Source organism: Carassius gibelio, chromosome A4, assembly GCF_023724105.1.
Source record: "Carassius gibelio isolate Cgi1373 ecotype wild population from Czech Republic chromosome A4, carGib1.2-hapl.c, whole genome shotgun sequence".
Classification (NCBI taxonomy): Eukaryota; Metazoa; Chordata; class Actinopteri; order Cypriniformes; family Cyprinidae; genus Carassius; species Carassius gibelio.
Window position 1 is genome coordinate 4,001,158 of NC_068374.1, and position 22,291 is coordinate 4,023,448.

At 39.4% G+C, this 22,291-nt stretch overlaps 1 protein-coding gene across 2 annotated transcripts; it reads right to left on the reverse strand.

Moving 5' to 3' along the window:
- Positions 1-1,033: 1,033 nt before the first annotated feature.
- On the reverse strand, positions 1,034-14,620 carry LOC127967822 (tripartite motif-containing protein 29-like). Of its 2 annotated transcripts, none has more exons than XM_052568544.1 (6): positions 13,980-14,620; positions 12,164-12,259; positions 11,851-12,084; positions 8,818-8,977; positions 8,691-8,738; positions 1,034-2,015 (listed from the first exon to the last, which is right to left on the reverse strand). In XM_052568544.1, the coding sequence occupies exons 1-6, from the start codon at positions 14,553-14,555 to the stop codon at positions 1,432-1,434; spliced, it is 1,698 nt and encodes a 565-aa protein (XP_052424504.1). In that variant the 5' UTR covers positions 14,556-14,620; the 3' UTR covers positions 1,034-1,431. The 2 variants fall into 2 exon arrangements, with proteins under 2 accessions (XP_052424504.1, XP_052424512.1); XM_052568552.1 differs by having other exon boundaries at positions 1,827-2,015; positions 8,639-8,738.
- Between the last annotated feature and the right edge of the window lie 7,671 nt (positions 14,621-22,291).

Here is a 22,291-nt window from a genome sequence, read left to right on the forward strand (position 1 = left end):
ATAGCAAATGCTCATATCAGACAGAATAGGTTACTGCTCTTTTCTGCATTCTGCAAAGAAGGAATTGCTTGCTCTTTTCCAGCAAAGAAGAACTTGCTTATTACAATAAACTAAAGTACTGCTGTATATTGTTAACTGGATGAGATTCCTTAAATTTAGGACAGTTGCAGAAGATGACTGACCACGGAAAGATTGCTTATATGTAGTTGTGGTCAAAGTTTATAATGCCGTTCTCTTTAGTGTTCATTTTATAGAAGAAACAAGACGACATCTTGGGCAGCTACCAAAGGGAGAGGCAATGAAGAAAGAGACATTAAGACTGTGCAGAACAGGAAAGCTGAGGAGCGATCGCTACACCCCCTGTAAGAGGAATCTGGCACTTCTGGGAGGGGCTGGAATGGAAAAAGATTGAAAACATTGCAGACATCTGCCAGGAGAAGCAGAGGCAGGGAAGATAACTGCACCCATCGGATCCTCATCACCAAGTGACAGACTGGAAGACACTGCAGAAGGAGAAAGACACTAAACCAGCCAAGACATGTTCAACTGACTTTTAAGAGTCATTTTTTACTTCCATCTTTTCCCTCGTGGGCAGGTACTGCATATACAATGATCACTACAGAGACTGCCTCAGGTTTTGATTTGTTATATTAATTTGCAAACTGATAATTCAGTGGTCTTATAGCAGTGATCTAATGTTAACATTAAAAAATGTTTTTGTTCATTTATTTATTTTCATCTGGTTTAATCACAATCAAATTTTTTTTCAAGATCCTGCATTAAATTAATAATTGTCCATAAATACATGAAAATGTGTTCATTTAAAAAAAATATTCTGACAGTTTTTTTTTTCAGAGATCCCATAAAACTTTACTACAGCTATACTGTAGTTACAGTAAAAAAAAAAATGTTTTAATGCCATGATTGTCGCATTTTATACTGTCAGAAACTCTTGAGGAATCAATATATTCACGATTCATATAGCATTCAGACATTTTAAATATTTATAATCAATTAAAATAAGATCTGAAGCTGGTTTGTCACTGTTTTATTGTTTCTGCACAAATCAAATGAAAGAAAATATAAAATGACATGTCCTTTATGAATCATGTTTGTGAAAATTCCTTTTCAAATGAAAATATGTTTTTCTAGTAATACAAATGATTGATGTGAAATGACAATAAAAACAAATAATTTGAGAAAAGCACAGATAAACATCATCACTCAGCAAGACACAAACACACACACACACACACACAGATTTTACTGTCTATGTGAGGATTTATTACACTAATTCTGACTGTTATTTCAGTGACAGATGTTCAGCTGCAGTATTAATGTCATGAAGAGACTCTATAAGACCTCACTGTTACTGATTTATCATGCAACTCAAAGCATTATGGGTAGAATCTCTCTACAATCTATTCTGATTCATTCACACAGTTTCAGTGATGATTTAAAATCAGCCCTAGTATTCCCAGAATAAACTGTAAATCCAGTATAAACAGAAAACCCATGATACACCCCAAACCCAGGATAGAGTGGCTGAGTGAATGTGGTCTGGACTGTGTGGATGAGGATCATTGTGTTTCTGGAGACGCTGTAGAAGGACAGAGTTCCTGCACTGTGATCCACAAACACTCCTATTCTTCTGCTGATGGGCTTCACAGAGACATCAGTCACTATGTTATTGTGTCTGAATGAGTAACTGTAGGGAAAGCAGATCAAACTCCAGGACTGATCATTAGATCCAAACCAACATTCTTTACCCTGTCCCTTCCTGCTGATGCTCTTATATGACACTGATATACACACAATCCCACTCCACTCAATCTCCCAGTAACAGCGTCCACACACACTCTCTCTACACAACACTTGAGGATTATATTCATCAAATCTGTCTGGATGATCAGGATACGGCTGGACTTTGTCAGTATACGTAATCTCTCTGTTCCCTGCAGCCAGACAGAGACGTTTATTCACTGTGTTCAGATCCAGAGTGAACTGGTGTGAATCTGATGGAGATAAAACACATCACAACATGGGATTATGAATCTATTTAAGCATTTAATGGCATAGTTCACCCCAAAATGAAAATTTGCTGTTCATTTACTCATCTTCAGGTGAGTGAACTACAGCTAAGATGTAAGATTTGTTTCTTCAGCAGAACAGTAAATACATTTTTTAGTTGAAACCGTGGTCCTTGATGTTTCATATAATGCAAGTCAACAGTTACCATCACTTTGTGAGTCAAAAAAACAAACAAACGTGCAGATAACACAAAAAGTAATACTCCATGGCTCTCTCTAGATGATTTATCAAGGTCTTATGAAGCGAAACAAATGGTCTGTGCAAGAAACTGAACATTTACAACATTATTACTTTGTATTACAATATTTTATTTATCCTATAGAAAACAATTGTAGAAGCAGTTTTAATACTGTGAAAGTCAGATGTGTTTTGAAGGCCTCATGGCCTGCATTAAAGTGAGCAAAGTCACATGAGGAAAAAAATGGGATTTCACCAGAAGTTATGTTGTATTCAAATTTCAAGTATACAGAGGATGTTCAAAGGCTGTTTCTTTTATTAATTTTTATTTTTATTCCATTTATGATTTGAGTAGTGCAATACTTCAATTTATCTTGAAGGTATTTACTAGTGGTGGGCATAGATTAATTTTTTTAATCTATATTAATCTCACTGTGATCTTGAAATGAATCTAGATTAATCTAGATTAAAATGGCTCATTTGAATTCTACCGAAGGCATTCAGAATATGTGTGTTACCCAAATAAAATTGACAAACAGTAAGTCTTTGAGAAGGGGTTTATCAAGCTAGGTGGTGCATTAGAAAAGGGGCTCATCTCCTGTTTCCAAAATGCATCACAAAGTGCTTGAAAAAGCTGTAAACTAATTCCACATTGCATAAGGTTCAAACAACATTACGCCTCTTTCACACCAATGTTTATTTAATTAAACGTAAAATAACACTGGATAGTCTTCAATGTAAAAATGAAATATACAATCAAACCTACATTTATTCAGACACCTTCAACATTTCTCACATTATTACAGTTTTGCTATATATATCAAAAATTATATCTGGTGTCTGAATAATTTTTGGTTTGACTGTTCAAACTACAAAGTAATTCAGTCAAGAGCAGTGTGATTTTCTTGCATTTTCTTGGATTAACATTACAGCAGCCAGTCGCTAAATTAGGCGCGGTCACTTTAAGAGACGATGAACGCATCCAGTATTATACACATCCCATTTTTTTCCTCAACTGTTTACTTTCACTTAAGAAATAACTGACAGCTTTTTCGAGCATAATTTCCAAGGTAGATATTTTGACATATTTTGTATGTATTTGAAAGCACAAGATGTTCAAGTGTTTTGAGACGCATTTCCCTGCGTGAGTCCTGAACACCAGAACACCGCGAGTACTGAATTGGGCTCTCTCACATATTTTTGTTTGTTCAAATTGCGATTTCTATTTGTTCGTTCAGGTGCAGGAGGGACTTCGAGGAGAACTTTGCAGAAGAGAGCCCGGTTCAGTGTCGCTGTCCATAATACGCGGCTCTCTCTCTCCGCACCGAACACAGCGCACGAGTAACCAGCTACTCTGTTCAGCTTTTCCGCGTCTTGTGTTTGGATGCTTTAATGTTTAAATCGACAAGCGTTAAGGCTTAAAAACAAATGAAAAAGATAAGCTTTCGTGACGATGCGCAGCAGTGGCCCGTCAACTGTCCTGAGCATATTTTTAGGCTGGCCTCAGCCAGTCGGTTATATAAAATATCAAGGGGAAAGTCATCATAGCTTGCTAAGTATAGACCCATCACTCAACCCAACTTTGAGAATAGATTAACGGCAATATTTTTTATCGCCCGATAAGAGTCGATAACGGCCCACCACTGGCATTTTTTTTACTTTTATTAAGAACTTATTTTTGTACAACTTGCTGAACAACTGTCACAGATCAGGCCAGAAACAACAGGTAAGTGCAAACAGGAAAGTTTATTGATGGGTATTGCAGATGGAGGAACTGGTGAAGTGAATGAAGGTGAGGAACAACACAATGAAGGTTACAGGTGTGATTATCTGAGGGCTGATGGTGTGTTTATTTTGCAGATTCGTAGGGGATTGCTGAAGAAGATCAGTGGAGTCGTTATAAATAGATGGGGAATGGGGGGTACTCTATGTACTCAGTGGAGTCATTTTTTCAAAACGCTTAGAGTTAAGTTAAGTTTCCTGTGAGGGTTAAGGTTAGGTGTAGGGTTGGTGAAGGGCCATAGAATATATAGTTTGTACAGTATAAAAACCATTACACCTATGGGATGAACCCACTTTTCACAAAAACAAACGTGTGTGTGAGCAGCCATGAGCTTCAGGACAAACAAATTCAAGGTGCACATGAAAGTCTGTTAGTAAGTGAATTCCGTGCATCTAATACACATTACATTCCAAACATTAATTTATTAGTATTATTTTAGTTTTTCTGTATATGTTTTTTGGCCTCTCAATGTGTCGGCAGCCATTGACTTACATTATATGAACCACTGCTGATCAGTGTATCAGCAGTGCCTCAGTACAGTTACTGATATCCTGTACAATTGTGTTATCAGTTCTAAATCTCTTGTTTAGCTGTGTTTCCACCGCAGGAACTTTACCCAGGAACTATGGACCTTGGGCCGGTACTCGTGTGTTTCCACCGCAGGAACCAGGAACTTAATAAAGTTCAGGGTAAAAAAAAGCCCCTCAGAAAGTCCCTGCTGGCGAGGGAGTACTTTTTCAAAGTTACGGAACTTTGGGGGGCGGGACTTGGGCACTAAACATCCTGATGTTTGGAGACGGTTAGCTCCTTCGCGATCAGCGAGAGATCAGTCCTCATGTATCCGTCGAGAGCAGCCTCACCTCGGCTAGAGCTTCTGATATGTGCCGCTGGCTTTGATGTCTCTTTAGTGGTTAAACATAAGATATAATTCTTATGAAGAAACAGTCGAGCTACAGAGGACAGCAGCTTGTGAGTGTTTTGTCTTGTTTTCTCATTAGACTACTGTGTGATCGTCATTGCTAGGAAAGTTTTTGGTTTAAATTGTGTGTGTCTTACCCTGGTTAATACGTGCTGAAAGTGGCGCTTGGTTTTGCGTTTGCCTATCGCGGGACTGCCCGGTTTCGATCTGCTAAATAGTGAGGCATGGCCAAAGCCAATGAAAGTACTTTATTAGCTGTTTGGAAAGCACTTGTCAGAAGAAACAGTCGAGCTACAGAGAAGGCCAGCAGCTTGTGAGTGTTTTGTCTTGTTTTCTCATTAGACTACTGTGTGATCGTCATTGCTAGGAAAGTTTTTGGTTTAAATTGTGTGTGTCTTACCCTGCTTAATACGTGCTGAAAGTGGCGCTTGGTTTTGCGGGACTGCCCGGTTTCAATCTGCTAAATAGTGAGGCATGGCCAGCTGACTTCAATCACAGGTAATCAGGCAAAAATGCAAAAAATCAAAAGCGCTAGGTTTCACCGCGGCAGCGGTCACGGCAGCCCTCGTGTGACTCCTCCTCGCGTGAAGACCGACGAGTGTATAGACAATCGACTCAATCTGCATGACTCCACCAAGCAAGGACACCAACAGGGCACTTGAGCATTGCTTTTCTCCTCTCTTTACTTTTTGTATAACTTGTTCTCAAATATTTCTTACACTTGTAGTCACTATGTGCTTTCAGATCTCTACTATCACTACTAACACTCGGAGAGCACGCTATGTACGTCGCAGGAAGGCCTGTCTGACAAACCTACGGCCTGTCCCTCTGACCTCTACTACTACTACTACACTCTCTATTCCAGCTGGTCTCTGGAACGGCCAGTCTGCAGTTAACAAAGCAGACTTCATTTCTTCTATTGCTACTCATTCCAGTCTCAACCTCATGGCACTGACAGAGACTTGGATCAAACCTGAAGATACTGCCACCCCTGCAGCCCTCTCCACTAATTTCACTTGTTCCCAGACTCCTCGTACCACTGGGAGGGGTGGAGGTACGGGTCTCCTTATATCAAAAGAATGGAAATTTGATCTTCAGCCATCACCTACAGGTACTGGTTCATTTGAATCACATGCCATTACTGTAACCCACCCTGTTAAAATCCTCTTTGTGGTCATTTATCGTCCCCCAGGTCAATTGGGAAACTTCTTGGAGGAGTTGGATGTGCTGCTATCAAACTTTCCAGGAGATGGTACTCCTCTGGTACTGCTTGGTGACTTCACCATCCACCTAGATAAACCCCAGGCTGCTGACTTCAAAACTCTGCTCGCCTCATTTGATCTGAAGTGAGTGTCTACTACAGCGACTCACAAATCAGGCAACCAACTGGACCTCATTTACATGCGCTGTTGCTCTGTGGACAACTCTTCAGTTGCTCCACTGCACACCTCAGACCACTTATTACTGCTAACCTAGCACTTACTCCTGAAGTGCCTTACACACCAACGCAGGTCACCTTTCGAGGAAACCTATGCTCCCTCTCTCCATCTCGCCTATATTCTGTGGTTTCATCCTCGCTTCCTGCACTCTCTCAGTTTTCTGCTCTGGACACGAACAGCGCTACGGACACTCTTTGCTCCACTTTAACATCTTGCTTGGACAACTTTTGCCCACTGTTATCTAGACCAGCACGCACCGCCCCATCTTTCCCCTGGCTGTCCGAGGTTCTCGCTCTAAACTCAGGGCTGCAGAGAGGAAATGGCAGAAATCAAGCAACTCTACCGACCTCAGTGTGTCTCTCCTCTCTTCCTTCTCTGCAAATGTCTTCACGGCTAAAACATCCTACTACCACAACAAAATTAACAGCTGTTGTGACGCTCGGACACTCTTCAAGACTTTCTCTTCTCTTCTTAATCCGCCACCACCACCTCCTCCATCGACTCTTACAGCGGACTACTTTGCAGTTTTCTTCACAAATAAGACAAGATCCATCAGTGACCAATTCTCCACACCGCAGACTGAGGAGAACTTCACAATGACCGACGCACACTCTTTCTCCTCATTCTCCCACTTTGGAAGATGACAAGAGATGGACGTCTCCAAACTTCTCCTGTCCAGTCATCCTACTACTTGTCCACTTTATCCGATCCCCACTCACCTCCTTCAAGCAATCCCTTCTTCAGTCATACCTTCGCTTACTCACATTATCAACTCCTCTCTTCTCTCTGGAACATTTCCCTCAGCATTCAAACAGGCTCGGGTAAGCCCACTGCTCAAGAAACCATCTCTAAATCCAGCGCTTCTTGAAAACTACAGACCGGTATCCCTTCTTCCATTCATTGCAAAGACACTTGAGTGAGCTGTGTTCAACCAACTTTCTATGTTCCTTGTACAGAACAACCTCCTGGACAGCAACCAATCTGGCTTCAAAAGTGGCCACTCAACTGAGACTGCTCTGCTCTCAGTTATTGAAGCCCTGCGACTAGCAAGAGCAGCTTCAAAATCCTCGGTACTCATCTTACTGGACTTTTCTGCTGCTTTCGACACTGTTAATCACCAGATTCCCCTGTCCACCCTCAGAAAGATGGGCATCTCTGGAACCGTGTCTTAACTCCTGTGGGTCTTGGAGGGTTGATGTTTCAAAGTCACACCACCTTGCTACTGGGGTTCCTCAAGGCTCAGTACTTGGACCACTTCTCTTCTCCATCTACATGACATCATTATGATCTGTCATTCTGAAGCATGGCTTTTCTTATCACTGCTACGCTGATGACACCCAACTTTACTTCTCATTCCAACCAGATGACCCGACGGTAGCTGCTTGCATTTCAGCCTGTCTGAGTGACATCTCTAGCTGGATGAATGACCATCACCTTCAGCTTAACCTTACGAAGACAGAACTCCTGGTGATTCCAGCTAACCCATTGCTTCATCACAACTTCTCTATACAGCTGGGCTCATCAACCATTACTCCTTCGAGGACAGCCAGAAACCTAGGAGTTGTGATGGATCATCAGTTAAGCTCCACAAACCACATTGCTACAACTAACCGGTCCTGCAGGTTTGCCTTATACAACATTAGGAAGATTAGACCCTTCCTGTCAGAGCAAGCAACCCAACTTCATGTCCAAGCTCTTGTTCTCTCCAGACTGGACTATTGTAATGGTCTACTGGCAGGCCTTCCTGCATGTTCTGTCAAGCCTCTGCAATTGATCCAGAATGCAGCAGCGAGGGTTGTCTTCAATGAGCCAAAAAAAAAGCTCACGTTACTCCTCTCCTCATCAGGTTACACTGGCTACCAGTAGCTGCTCGCATAAAATTCAAGGTACTGATGCTAGCTTACAAGACGACCACTGGCACGGCACCAACTTACCTAAACTCATTGGTTAAATCTTATGTTTGCGCTCAGAAAGTGAACAACGCCTTGTGGTACCATCCCAAAGAAGTTCAAAATCACTCTCACGGACCTTTTCCTGGACTGTGCCCAGCTGGTGGAATGACCTCCCAATCTCAATTAGTACAGCTGAATCTTTACTCATTTTCAAGAAACATCTAAAGACTCATCTTTTTCGCCTACACTTAACCAACTTTTCCTGGGGAAAAAAATTCCAGGTACAAATGTTCTGGGTAATCTCGGTGGAAACATGGCATGTCATGTTTTCTTTTACCTTATGAAGGAAGAACATGAACATGAGGTGAGGATTTCTTCTTGTGACTTACACTGTAGGAAGTCGTTCTTGGTCCAGGGAATAAAGGTGGTAAATGTGACTGTGGAATCAACAGACATGAAAAGTGTAAGATGATGATGGACTCATTTCCGAGAGAAGATGAATTACCAGTTCTTTACCTCTGTCTGAGATCTTTTTGAGACCCTTTTTGCAGAAATCCTCCAGTTTGTCTCTCAGCTGATGGACAGATTCTCTCACACCGTCAAAAGAGAAGAGAGAACTGAAGGGAATAATGGGATCATCTTTAGATTCAGGAGGTGATGAGAGAGACTGGAAACTCTACAAAAAAAAAAAAAATCAAAACTCATCACCTCCATGCTTCACAAAGTAACCTGTATTACTGTTAGATTTTTGCAGCTCTTGTTGACTTATTTTTTGAAAAACATATACTGCACATTTGTGGTCTGGTATTTTTTTTCTTTCTTTTTTTACAATATATTCCATAAATGCACTAATTATATATTTGTTTTTAGATGGATGTATTAAAATATAATTATTAATAGTGATTAGGAGACTGGAGACTAGGAGAGTGATTAGGAGTGTTTACGGGAATGTTTGCAAAGCAAGTAAATACAATATTTGTTATTTGTCAAAATGATGTGAATTACTTAAAATATTATAACTCAATGTTTCAGTTAATGACACTTTTAAATGAGGAAATTTATGTTGTGTAATATAGACATACTACTAGAGTGATATTTAACACAACTGTAATATTAATGCTGAAAATTAAGTCAGGAAGGCTTTTGGCACGGGCTTCAGGTGGGGGCCCTGGCTCATGGGGAAGGGATAGTGCTTGGTGGCTTGAGTGCGCCGTTGGAGCTCAAGCTCTGGTTAGGACTGAGCAAGCAACAGAGCAGGCTTTTCAGGCTGTTGAGAAGGCATAGCCTCTTGGAGACTGACGCTGCGGTTTCTTTCTCTAAGGCTCCTGAGAGTGGAGAAATTGGATACCCCTGTGGCGGGCCACTATCATGAAAGATGGTGATCCTCAAGGGAAGGAAGGTGAGACTCATGCGCTGAGTCCCAATTCGCCTACTTATACTACGACCTAAAAGTATGTACTTTTTTGTGAGGAAAAAGTACATACTTTTGAGTGTGTAGCAAAAGAGTATGCACGTTCTGGGACATACTTCGATGACAACGTGTACAACCCAAAAAGCAAATGAACAAGAGGACAGCCGCCAGTTTAAAGAACGCTCCACCAAAAATAGCATATAGTACTGGCGGGGGATGATTTTGATTTTCTGAGAAGTTGTCTCGTTGGCAGGCCGGAAGGGCCTATGTAGTCTGGTGGGAGCGACTTGGAAGGGTAGGCCCTACCGACTGCAGGTACTGAACTGACCGGGAGAACTCTCGCCAGACGGCTGAAGGGAACGCACGCATCAGACGGGTAAACGCGAGTTTGCTGAAGTCGCTGATCTTGGGATGTAGCTGGTGGATTTTGCCGGAGGAGTTGTGTGAATTTGTGGGCAGGTTATGGTGAAGTGAGCCACTGACCTGCAGACTGCACAAGAAATGCTCCTGCAGCCTAAAAATACGTGGCTGTGCAAGTCTGAGTCGAGGGCTTCCCAATAAGGGCACTGGTTCCACTGAGCGATTCAGGTTGCACACTTATTGGAAAAAAGTTTGTGTTAAGTATAAAAGTGGCCCCCTCCATAGGACAACGCGAGCTCGGCTATAATAGACAAATAGTCGTTGAGTTTGCGTCGCCTATGGGGGAAGGCTGAACAGATTATCTAAGTGAAACGGTTGAATGCGATGGTGAATTCGGAGAAGGAAAGTATTCAAGATGAAAGGGGATTTGGATTTTTTAACGTGACTGAGAAATCCCTGCAGTCTATTTGGCGGAATCGGGAGTGGGCAGGAGGGAAATTACTACTTATTCCCTGTGTCATTTCACTTTATTTATTATGACTCAACTTGTATACTTGATTTATTTTTATGAATTCAATATTTGGCTTGATGGCTACATCTGGTGGAAATTTTGTGTCAATAGCCCACTAAGAAATCCCCTTACTGATAAAATGCTGATGTGTGAAACACTTATTTTTCCCGCTATATATATATATATATAAATCAAGTTTTTTACAAAAATTTTATCAGCACCGCACCACCGGCGGTTGTTGGTCCATGAATACCGCGGTGGTAAAAATCAGACACCATCACAGCCCTATTAAACAAATGTTAATGATTACATCCCTTGCTAAACTAATATATATATGGGAATACACAGTTTTTTGCCAATCAAATATGTTAGGAACGTTGTATCATGATACAAATACCAACCAGTATCAATGCACACTTTTTAATATCAATTCATCGCATCGTTAACTTTTATGCCAATGCACGATCTGTGAACTGTGAATCTTACAGTCCCTAATATACTGTATACACACATTCATGGAATGAGCAGATTTCTGGTTCCCAGCATGCTTTGCTTCTGACTGTTAAGGAGAGTAAATGTTTAAATGTTATTTCATGTGTTTCTCAATATTCATATAGGGGGAGATCTGTTAGTTTTAAATGTTGCATATTTTTTTGGTAATTTAAAAGGGTTTCTGGTAATTCTGAGTTTGTGGGGTTACTGTGCTGAAGAGTAGAGCCTGTGGTTAGACTGAAGATTGGCTGAACACCATTAAGACAATATGATACTTAATAAAGTTATTGCTGTGCACTCTTCAGCACAGTGATTGTCTCTTTGCTAAATACTTTAGGACATGCAGGTGTGACTTGCCTGGAATGCTACAAAGTCGTTGATCGTGGTTTGAAATCGTGACTTACGGGCTCAAAAACCTGCCTGGAACGCAGCATATTTTTACACATGCAGTAACATGTCTTTTTATATGTAAATCTATATATAATGAAGAATATTACTGAATATATTATAAGGAAATATATTGCCACATATTTTTCACTATATGGAAAGCAGCAATTCCTTATGTGTTATTCATTATATTGCAATATAATATAATACTCTGTATATTTTCTATGCATTGTTAAATAATTTAATAAATTGATCATTCATATATAATGAAATGTATTTTCTTTTTTGTAAAGGCAGTCTGCACTCATGAAATGTTTCTCTGCGAGTCTCTGTCACAGCAGGATCTGCTCAAGTCCACTATGATCCTGTTCTTCTAGATCTGTGTTACCTGCAGGAACAGAATGTGATCCTGTGTGTGTGAAAGTTGCTCCAGCTCAGCGTCTCTCCTCCTCAGATCATTGATCTCCTGCTCCAGTCGCTCCAGTTGTCCTTCAGCTTGACTCACTGCAGTCTTTTCCTGATCTCTGATCAGTCGTATCAGCTCAGAGCGGCTTCTCTTAATGGAGCGGATGAGCTCAGTAAAGATCCTCTCACTGTCCTCCACTGCTGTCTGTGCAGAGCGCTGTTAGGACACACAGTGATTCAGCTTCAGTGAGTCTGAACTGAGACGGAGACAAACTTCTCTTCTTCTCCAGACTCACCTTCTGAGACTCCACAGTCTCTCTCAGCTGCTGGAGATCTTTCTCTCTCTGCTGGATGCTCTCCTCTAACTGCTTCTGCAGCTCCTTTAACTGCGTCTGGAAGAAAAATGGATATCAGATTAAACTGTTGTTTTTTAGTGCTTGCCTTTGTGATAACAAGGCATGCGCCCCCCTCAGCATGGCAGATTTGGTATTATATTCCCCATAGTTGTCACAGTGTCTGGTTTGTGTATCCCTGGGTGTCCACTAGAGGTCTCACTTCCCCATATTGTCACCCCAATTCAGGAACTGTTTTCACACAAGCCTTTATCTGGACTAATCACTTCATTGCACACAGATGTTCCCACTCACATTGTTTGCACCTGTCTTTATACCCTGTTGGTTTCTGTCATTGTCATGGAGTCCTTGTTTAATGTCACCCTGTATTTTGTGTTTCCTTGCCATTGTTTATGTTTCTTGTTTTCTGGACTGCTTACCTGATTTTCTACCTTTGCCTGGCTGATTTATATTTCTAGATAAACCATTTCTATTAAACACTGCTACTGGATCTCCCTGTTTGTGTGTGTGTTTCGTGACAATAGTGTCTTTCAGAGGATGTAGTGCGAGTTCCCTCAAGAGGGAATGTCTCAGGTTATGCTTGTAACCATGGTTCCCTGAGAGGGAACAAGACACTGCATCCACTTGCCATGCCTCTGGGACGCCTGCTTCATCTCCTTCAGACGAAGAAGTGGATATTGTGTTCTCCTCGCCCCCTTAGCTATGTTCCCTCATAGTGACTTGAAGAGGATGCAGTGTCTCGTTGGGAGACTGGGATTGTCACTCTAGCCTTTTTAAGCCAAGATATACCAGATTCATATTTGTGTAACCAAAAGATGATATTGAGATATTTTAGTTAATTAAATTTACTTAGAATGTTAATAAATATTACTAAACAGTCATTAAATATTCGTGTTGACTTGAGCTAATTTAAGCGTTTTCATAAAGCAATGTTTAAGATTTATTGAAAAAATAATAAGCTATTGTTTTTGTTCTGAAAGAGAATAAAATATTACTGCGGTATTACTGAAGAAACAATACTGTTGTATTTTTTTTTCTTTATCATAACCAGCGTCCATTTATTTCCAATGTATTACACTGTTAGAGAGACCAGATTGCTCAGAGCAAAATATGGGACAAAAAGCATTGCCTTCATTGCTGTTGGTTGAGATTTTTCTGCTGTCCATGATGCATTAGTTAATGAAAACACATGCTCCATGTATGTAGATATAACACTTAGGCACAAAATAAACGCCACGGCTAGTTAGAAGACTCCATGTGAGTGACTTGCTCACCATCTACATCTGAATTATGTTATTATTTTTATATTCTAATACACTGTTGAAATATAACATTTAGCTGTCATATCTTGTTTTCAAGACAGATTTATAAAAAAATACTGTACAATATGAGACAACACTAACAAGTTAAATAGATATAAAGAATAGTGCATTTAATAAAATGCTTTTATCTGTTGACTGTCATGTTGTTTCAAACTCATTTTCTATTGCATTCTGAATAATGTTTGATATGTTGATGCATCAACAACTTTAAACCTCATTGGTTCTCGCATATCACAAGATGAAAACGATCAACTAATCAAAGATTTAAGTGTGAATATTGACCCCATTTACTTGCAATGTGTGGAGATGAGACATTCTTCAAAATAACTTTTTCCGGTTCCTTGGGAACAAAGAATGTCATGTATCAAAATAACATTAGAGTTAGTAACTCGTAAATCGTCATATTGTTCAGTGATATTACTGGAATCCGTTCATACCTGTTTTTCTGTCCTCTGTGCTGCAGCTGATATAGTGTTGTGGTTTTTATGTTCATCCATACACAGCACACATATACATTTCTGATCAGTAAGACAGAAAACCTCAAGGAGCTTGTCATGTTTCTGGCAGATCATCTCCTGCAGTCGTCCAGTGGCTTCTGTCACTTTGTGTGGTTTACGTGAATGAAACTCCTCATGATGATCAAAATGAGTTTGACAGTAAGATTCCTGACAGTTCAGACAGGACTTGACGGCTTTGTATTTTCTTCCAGTACAGACGTCACACTTAACATCTCCAGCTCCAGCGTCACAGTCAACAGGAAGTTTAGTCTTCTTCAGTTTCTCCACCATTTCAGCCAGAATAGTGTTTCTAGCTAAAGCAGGTCTTGGACTGAAGGTCTGTCTGCACTGAGGACAGCTGTAGACTTTCTTCCGATCCTCCTGATCCCAGTGATCTGTAATACAGATCTTACAGTAACTGTGTCCACAGGAAGTAGTCACAGGATCCTTCAGGAGATCCAGACACACTGGACACATGAACTCATTTTGATCCACTGAAATTCTGGCTTCTGCCATTTTACTGCTTGAATCCAGAGACACAAACACACAACCGCTCGACTACACTTTAGTTTCACTTTCCCTGAACAGGAGATTACCGTTTCCTGTTTCTGTGTTTGTGTGACGTGTGTAAAACAGGCCAACCACTAGATGTCAGTCTCACACAGGCACCAAGAGAAAAATTACAGAGAAGCAAGAAAATGTCTTTAAAAACCACAATAATACTGTATCATAATTACTACATTTGTACTGCTATAATAAAAACTGTTCAGCTTAACAGTTTCTTCATTTTTTAGGAATGTTTTCAAATTATGATTAAATATTATATCTGGATCCTTTTTTTGTCAAAAGCTCAGAATCATTCAAGTTTATAAATAATATATTAAAATTTGTGTCACTTCTTGTTACTGACGTTTCGATGCAGTGTTGAGATCCCGAAGCTTAGTTTCGAACCACTGCTCCGAAGCGTGATTCAAAACAACCATGTCGTGTTACTTTCAATTAACAACAGTGAAAAATTTTGCACTAAGACTCCAAAAACCCAAATAGTCCATGAAGAGCTTACCTGCACAATTATTCCACTTAAAGGAGTGTCAAATACAGCAGTGAAACTCTTTAGTCTGTAAAACCATGAGATCAAGGCAAGTTTTTTTATATAGCATATAGTAATTTTATATATTGTACACAAATGATAATTGAAAATGCTTTACATAAAAGTAAAATAATCATGAAAAAAATCACAAAAATAAAGCAAGCAATTTAAAATCTTTGAAAATGATTTAAGTATTTAAGATTTAAGAAAATTATTTTATATAAAATGCAGTGCAATCATTTTGGGTTTCAACCACAGGTCGAAGAACAATATCAAATCCATTTATCATCAAGCCTTTAAAATGAAATGGAGCAACAGTATGGAAGTTCATAAAAATTTGGTGAAAAATTCCATAATATAAAAGTTTTTTTTAAAAAAGGGATTGGATGTCTCAAAGTCATCATAGTACAGCTGAAGCTGGAGAGCATGCTTGTATTGAGATAAATACAAAAAAAGATGATTTGAAAAACATGGTGATCACATTGTGCATCATGTTTATTTCCTAGAGAACAATGTAAAAGTAGCGCAGTGGTGGGGGGATCAATTCTTAAAACTACCAATACCAAACCTTTACACAGTGTCTTCACAGAACGAGAACGGCGCAACAAAATCATTTTGAACTCATTATAATCAGTGATGCTGTCTACATTGGATGCAGCATGACAGATCCTTGACTGAAAACTGTGGCTGCATTCTGTTTAAAACATATTGACACAAATTTCCAATGATTTTCAATGGTCGCTTTGTCACGTACAGTGTAGACAGACATTAGCTGTTGCAGTGTGGTGCAAAAACTGTTGTGTCCAGTGTAGACACAGTGATGAAGGAATGTAGTATAACAAGCTAACAATGCCACCCCTTTTTAGAGAAAGAGGAAGTAACTACCCAATGGAAATAGGGCACACAGGTTTATTACCACGGAGGGTGAAGGGAGGTGGATATCAGTACAAACAGTGTTTATTGATCTCACATAAATAGATAAAACTTTCAAATAACTACAGTTTAAGAATATTGCTCAAATAAGCTACAATGATGGTTGACATTTTTTTTGTGACCAAGATGAGACACTGACAAGCTAAAAATAATATCTGATGACGAAATTATGAAGAAATCTATGCCACGTCTTCGTTAACTAGACAAGACTGTCATATTAATCACATTGTGAGTGTATTAGCACCATTTGTTGTTTTCTTCTTGTATCTGATAGAGCGTTTGGACACGGAAGAGGGTAAAAAATGACGTCAGACTTAACAAACGAATTGTCCCTTAAAACGCTCTCCATCCAGACTAGCATTTTCAAGCATTTTCCAAAAGTGCCTTATCCACACTGAAACGTCAGAAAATGTTAAGTTGTTTAATGTATTCTTCCCACCTTATGGGAGTTCTGTTGTAATGGTTGTGCTCTTTAGAGTTATTTGCAAACTACAACTGTTTATTAAGGTAAAGGTCCTGTTTTTCGTGTTTTTTTGACGCTTTGATTGTGTTTACAGTGTGCAATATAACATTTGTTAATGTTTTGCGTGTAAAAAAAAAGTATAACGCTGTTTTCAATGTCATAAAAATGGGCTGATGACTTCCTTGTTCTATAAAGTCCCTCCTTCAGAAATATGTAACCAGTTCTGATTGGGCCAGCGGTTCCTGTGTTGTGATTCGACAGCAGCATAGAGCAGGCTGACCTCCTGGAAACGTGCGATTGGACTAGTTTTGAGAAGCAAGTGGGCAGGAGTATGTGCTGGAGATGTACTTATAATCACTGGAGAGTTTTTACTGATGAGATACGCATGAAAATCACATTCAATTTTTTTGCACAGCCCTAACATCTAGTTAACAAAGCTGAACAGCGTTGCCCTTTGTGTAATAAGTTACAGAAACTGTTAAAAGCACCAATTTAAATAATAAAATACACTTACCGGTTGCTGTCCATAAACAACGCCTTCTCCAGACAAAGAGGGAACTGCTCAATCTTTCAAGAATAATCTTTGTGCGAATCCGGCATTAAACTGATTGAGATTGAGGAAGCTGTCCTCAGCAAAATGTGCTGCACATAGTTTTACATGTGGATTATAATTTTCGGGAACTGAGTTAAACATAAATTGTAACCATTAATCTCCAAGTACAGCGTCCCTGGGAAGCCCAAACAAAGATGATTGGACTCTGAGATTAAAATAACAGCGTTTCAATGACATGGCGACAAACGCATTCTTCAAACGCAACTCTTCCTCTTTTTATTGTGTGACAAATGTATCATATGAAGTTTTATTCAGTTAAGCTAACTTGGTTAACTTAAAACATTTAGCTTATACTTGTGTCACAATCATCAGCTGAAGTGCCTTTGAACTCCAGTAGAGGGCACTCCACTCAGGACTCTTGTATTTCCATTCCCAACTCCATTTCCCATAATCCCCTGCTTAGGGCTAATCATCATCAGGTGTTCCCCATTACCACTCCCCTATATATACTGGCTGCGTCCGAAATCGGATACTTCCATACTATATAGCAGGCAAAAAGCAGTAGGCGAGCAAATTAGTATGTTTGAAACCACAGTATTCATAAAAGAGTAGGCAAAAAATGTCAAATTCTCGCGAGATTCGGTCGTACGTATACATCATTTGTGTACTAATATGCCTACTTGCCTACTATATAGTAGGAAAAAAAGAGTAGGCGAAGAAAGTAGTATGTCCGAAACCTCAATATTCATAAATAGTAAGCGAGAAATTCCCGGATGTCCTACTGCTTCAGTCCAGATTCTTCAGTGTTCATCGAGGGACACTTTTCAATCCCAGGATGCAACAGGAGAGCGTCATAAATACGAAGACGAAAAAGAAGCAGATAAATTGCGAGGATGGACGCGGGTGTTTTCAAATGTGAGTATTTGAATGCGGAAAAGTTGGTTTTATTTTGTTAATGATGAATTTGTTGAGCTACTGTAGAGCAAACAGTTAAAGGTGTGAAGACGTTAAATAGAATAGTATATTCTATATATTCTTATAGCGAACAGCGGAGCTCCAGCCAGCACACATCACCAAAGTACATTTACATAAATCATATACATGATCACTTAATGTCTAACATCTGACAGGAAAATGTTCGATAAAACATCTAAAAGACATGCAAATAGGCATCTGATTGAGTGATGTATGTGTGCTGTTGTGTAGAATTCACTGTTGTCAACCCTGCTTACATTACATAAATGTAAGTTATTTAAATAAACAATTAAGTTATCGGTTTTGTTCGTCCATTATTAATGAATAAATTATGTAACAATAAATTATGTAACAAATGCATCTTCTGATCATTAATACATTTGGGTATTTTTAAATATTTTATAGATATATAGTACTATGTAAAAATTATAGGCCACCCCTTTCTTTTTTAATCTATTAAACGGGCTTAGAAATAATTATATACGCTCATTATAGCAGTTCTAAAACATCAAATAGTTGCCTAAGACTTTAGTACAACTCGTTTATATGTATGTCAATAAAGGAATTCTACATATTCATAGTACAACATTTAAAGACATTATGTGATACTTATAAATTATAGTTTATAAAATGAATTCACATTTATAAGTTAATTTAAATATAAAGTGATTGTTTTGTGAATATGTGTGGTGTAATGCACAGACACACAAACCATACTTTAAAATGATCCTTTTATTATTGTTTTGTTTTCATGTGGGCCACTACATTGCAGGGGTTAGCTCCAACACACCTGTTTGTAAATGTCAAGTGGTGTGTTATTAATTGGTTTGATTAATATTGTTCAGGTGTGTTCAATTAGGGGAAGGAAAACTCGGCAGGACTATGGCCCTCTATGACCCAAGTTGAATTTGAGACTTTTTACACAAACCAAACCACCTTACATGTTGCAATAACTACACATAGTAACTTTAATTAGTCATTAAAGGCTTAGTTCACCCAAACATATTTTTATCCAAAGTGTCTGACATTGTTTTTTTTTACAGAGACTTCCCAATCCCCCTGGAGTAAAGAGCCTTGCTCAAGGAAAAACTGGTGATTGCAAACCGGCAACCTTCTGCTTAGTTAAATGGTTTTGCCCACTACACCACAAAAGTGATAACACTACAACACAAATTAGCATGTACTTGTGAACGTCTGAAATTATTCAAGAAATGGACAACATGAAGGGCAAGTTTATTGATTCTTGTAATATTTTACAGGTAGTCATGCTCATGGAGAGCAGCCACACAAATGTTTGGAGCAGACACAGCTGCAGCAAGATTGTCCTGCACATGTTCTCCCACTCTTTCCTGAGGGTTGTGGGGTTCAGGGGGGCCATCATCATAGTCTTCCTCATTCACTGCCTCAACAATGTCCCCATTGAGAAGATTGAGATTGTGAAGCACAGCGCAGCATGCAACAACCTCGGGCACAAAGGCAGGGCTGATCTCTAAGGCCTTGAAGAAAATGCAGCGCCAGCATGTCTTCATCATCCTGAAAGCCCTCTCAATGATGTTTCGGGCACGGGAGTGCTTGCTGTTAAAACGAGCCTGTACAGGGTTCTGTACAGGCTCTCTGTATGGGGTGATGAGGCAAATGGGTGCACTCAGACAATGATAGCCACCTTCCCCGAGGATGCACTTCCCTGGTGGTGGGTACAGGCTGGCAGTATACACAGGGCTGTTCCTCAGCACCCTGGCATCATGCAGAGACCCAGGATATCCCACAAAGATGTCAATAAATTTCCCCCAGTGATCAGTGATGGCCTGGAGTTGAATGGAGTGAAACAGTTTCCTGTTGTAGTAACAGTGGGAGTTATTTGCCGGAGGTTTCATGCGGATATGACAGCCGTCTATTGCACCACCTGCCCTGCTGAAAGCTGGTGACCCAACCAGCTGTGCAAATCCTGCTCCCACTGCCTCCAGGTCATCACTGGTCGGAAAAGAAATCACCCTCCTCAAAATTACAATTATTGCTTTGGTCACCTGTGCACAATATCATGCACAGAGGACTTGGGGATATCAAAGGTCTGTGACACGACCCTGTAGGATGCTGCATGGGCCAGCCAGTAGAGGAACACAAGCACCTCAATGTCCCTGTCCCACCCATGGTCAGATTCCTGTCTGAGTGCAGCAATGAGGGACCTGATGGATGGCAAAGACAGGCGAAGATGGGCACGGTGGTCAGCTGCTTCATCCAAATAAAGCTGCAGAATTGGCAAAGCTCTGTTTAGATGGCAGTAGGATGTAGGGTTCACTGCCTGTAAATGTGAACAACATAAAAAACAATAAACTTAAAGCATTGTTCCATGTCGTGTTAATAATTATTTATATGTTGGTAAATTTAAAATTACATTCTGCTTAATTTACTTAAATATATATTACTTTCTGTGAGAAAATGTACAATATAATTAAGTATTGATCAGCATTTATCATTATTGTTGTGCTTAAGTGTTGGGGTGGGAAAGCAATGCAAATCATTCTGCGTTAATATTACTTTTTAAGTAACAATACTTACATTTTTCCAGGACAAAGTTAACAGCCTTCGCCAAAGACGAGATCTTCGAGTAGCTGTCCGACGTCTCCTCTGTGCAGACATGATTGCAAACATTTTGCTAACATTCAGCGGACCTAAGTGTGTATATGGTTGCCGATATACTGATGAAATCAGGTGTTGGGGCACCTGTCGGTCATTTATTTTGAGTTGTTGCGCTTTTTTTAACGTCACATGATAACGTAAACATGGCGGATCACATTCATACTCAACGAGATTTGGCTGTAGAGTATGTACTCTTTTAGCGCTCATTAAGTAAGTACTTATTGAAATTAAATACCTAATCATTAAGTATGCGATTTCGGACGCAGCCACTGTGTTTGGACTCTCAATGATTGTGAAGTCTTGTTCAGCCCTGTATAGCATATTCTAGCGTTTTTCCTGGTGTTTGTTCCTTCCGTGTCTGACTTTGGATTGTGTATACCGCCTTTGATTCTCTGCTGCCTGCCCCGACCTCTGCCTGGTACGGTTAATGATTTTGGATATCCTTTTACACACTTGATACTGCTGTTGGATTACTGCCTGTTTGACCACTCTATATAAACTACTGCATATGGATCTGAATGTCTCTGACTCCATGTTACACTTAGCATGTAAATTGCCACATGGCAGAAATTATTTTTAAGAATTAATAAGTAAAATTTGTAAAAGTGTTTTAAATTCTGTGTCATAAGACACAAAACATTATGACCAGAAAATCAGATACAGAGCTTTTTAGTTAAAGATTAAAGAGTCAGAACTCACCTCTTGACCTTCCAAACCACTCCAACTTCCTAGTTGAGTGTGGACCTCTTCATATTGATGTTCAAATAGGCAATAATCCCCATTCAAAATATAGATGTATTTGGACAGAACTTGCTCTAAAATCATGCACTGACACTGTGTCCATAAAAATTGGCTAATTTTGGTACTTAAACTGTATATCTATGGATTATTTATACTTTGCTGAGATATATTGTTGTATGATTAAGGTCACACAGCTCGGACAATTACACCATATGACAATTTTGATGTTTAGATTTGAATTAGAGGTCTTTAAACACCAACTAAAGCAATGGTATACTGTGATATCTTGCCAGATGAACTACATAAAGATATATATTTTTAACAAATACCAATTTTTATTAGTATATGACCTCATGGACAGATAAAATTGTATGTCATATCATCCACCTTTTTACTAATGTGACACATCTTTACTGTCTTTCTCATAACCTCCTGCTTGTATAGATGTAGTCAGATTATTACATAGAAGCTTGTAAAGCACATCAATCTTTGTGAAAAACTATAGAGAATGCCACGTTGCACCTTCATTTCATTTTTAAAGGCAAGTGGTAATTTGCTTAATTTTTCTTTTTAGTCTCACAGGGCAATATGTACAGTATTGTTCAAAATAATAGCAGTACAATGTGACTAACCAGAATAATCAAGGTTTTTAGTATATTTTTTATTGCTACGTGGCAAACAAGTTACCAGTAGGTTCAGTAGATTGTCAGAAAACAAACAAGACCCAGCATTCATGATATGCACGCTCTTAAGGCTGTGCAATTGGGCAATTAGTTGAAAGGGGTGTGTTCAAAAAAATAGCAGTGTCTACCTTTGACTGTACAAACTCAAAACTATTTTGTACAAACATTTTTTTTTTT

Coding starts and splice junctions, on each gene's coding strand:
- LOC127967822 (XM_052568544.1), bottom strand. CDS start 14,555: ATGGCAGAAGCCAGAATTTCAGTGGATCAAAATGAGTTCATGTGTCCA. Junction 12,085..12,163: donor AGACTGTGGAGTCTCAGAAG/GTGAGTCTGGAG, acceptor GTGTCCTAACAG/CGCTCTGCACAGACAGCAGT. Junction 8,978..11,850: donor ATCACATTCTGTTCCTGCAG/GTAACACAGATC, acceptor TTTTTTTTGTAG/AGTTTCCAGTCTCTCTCATC.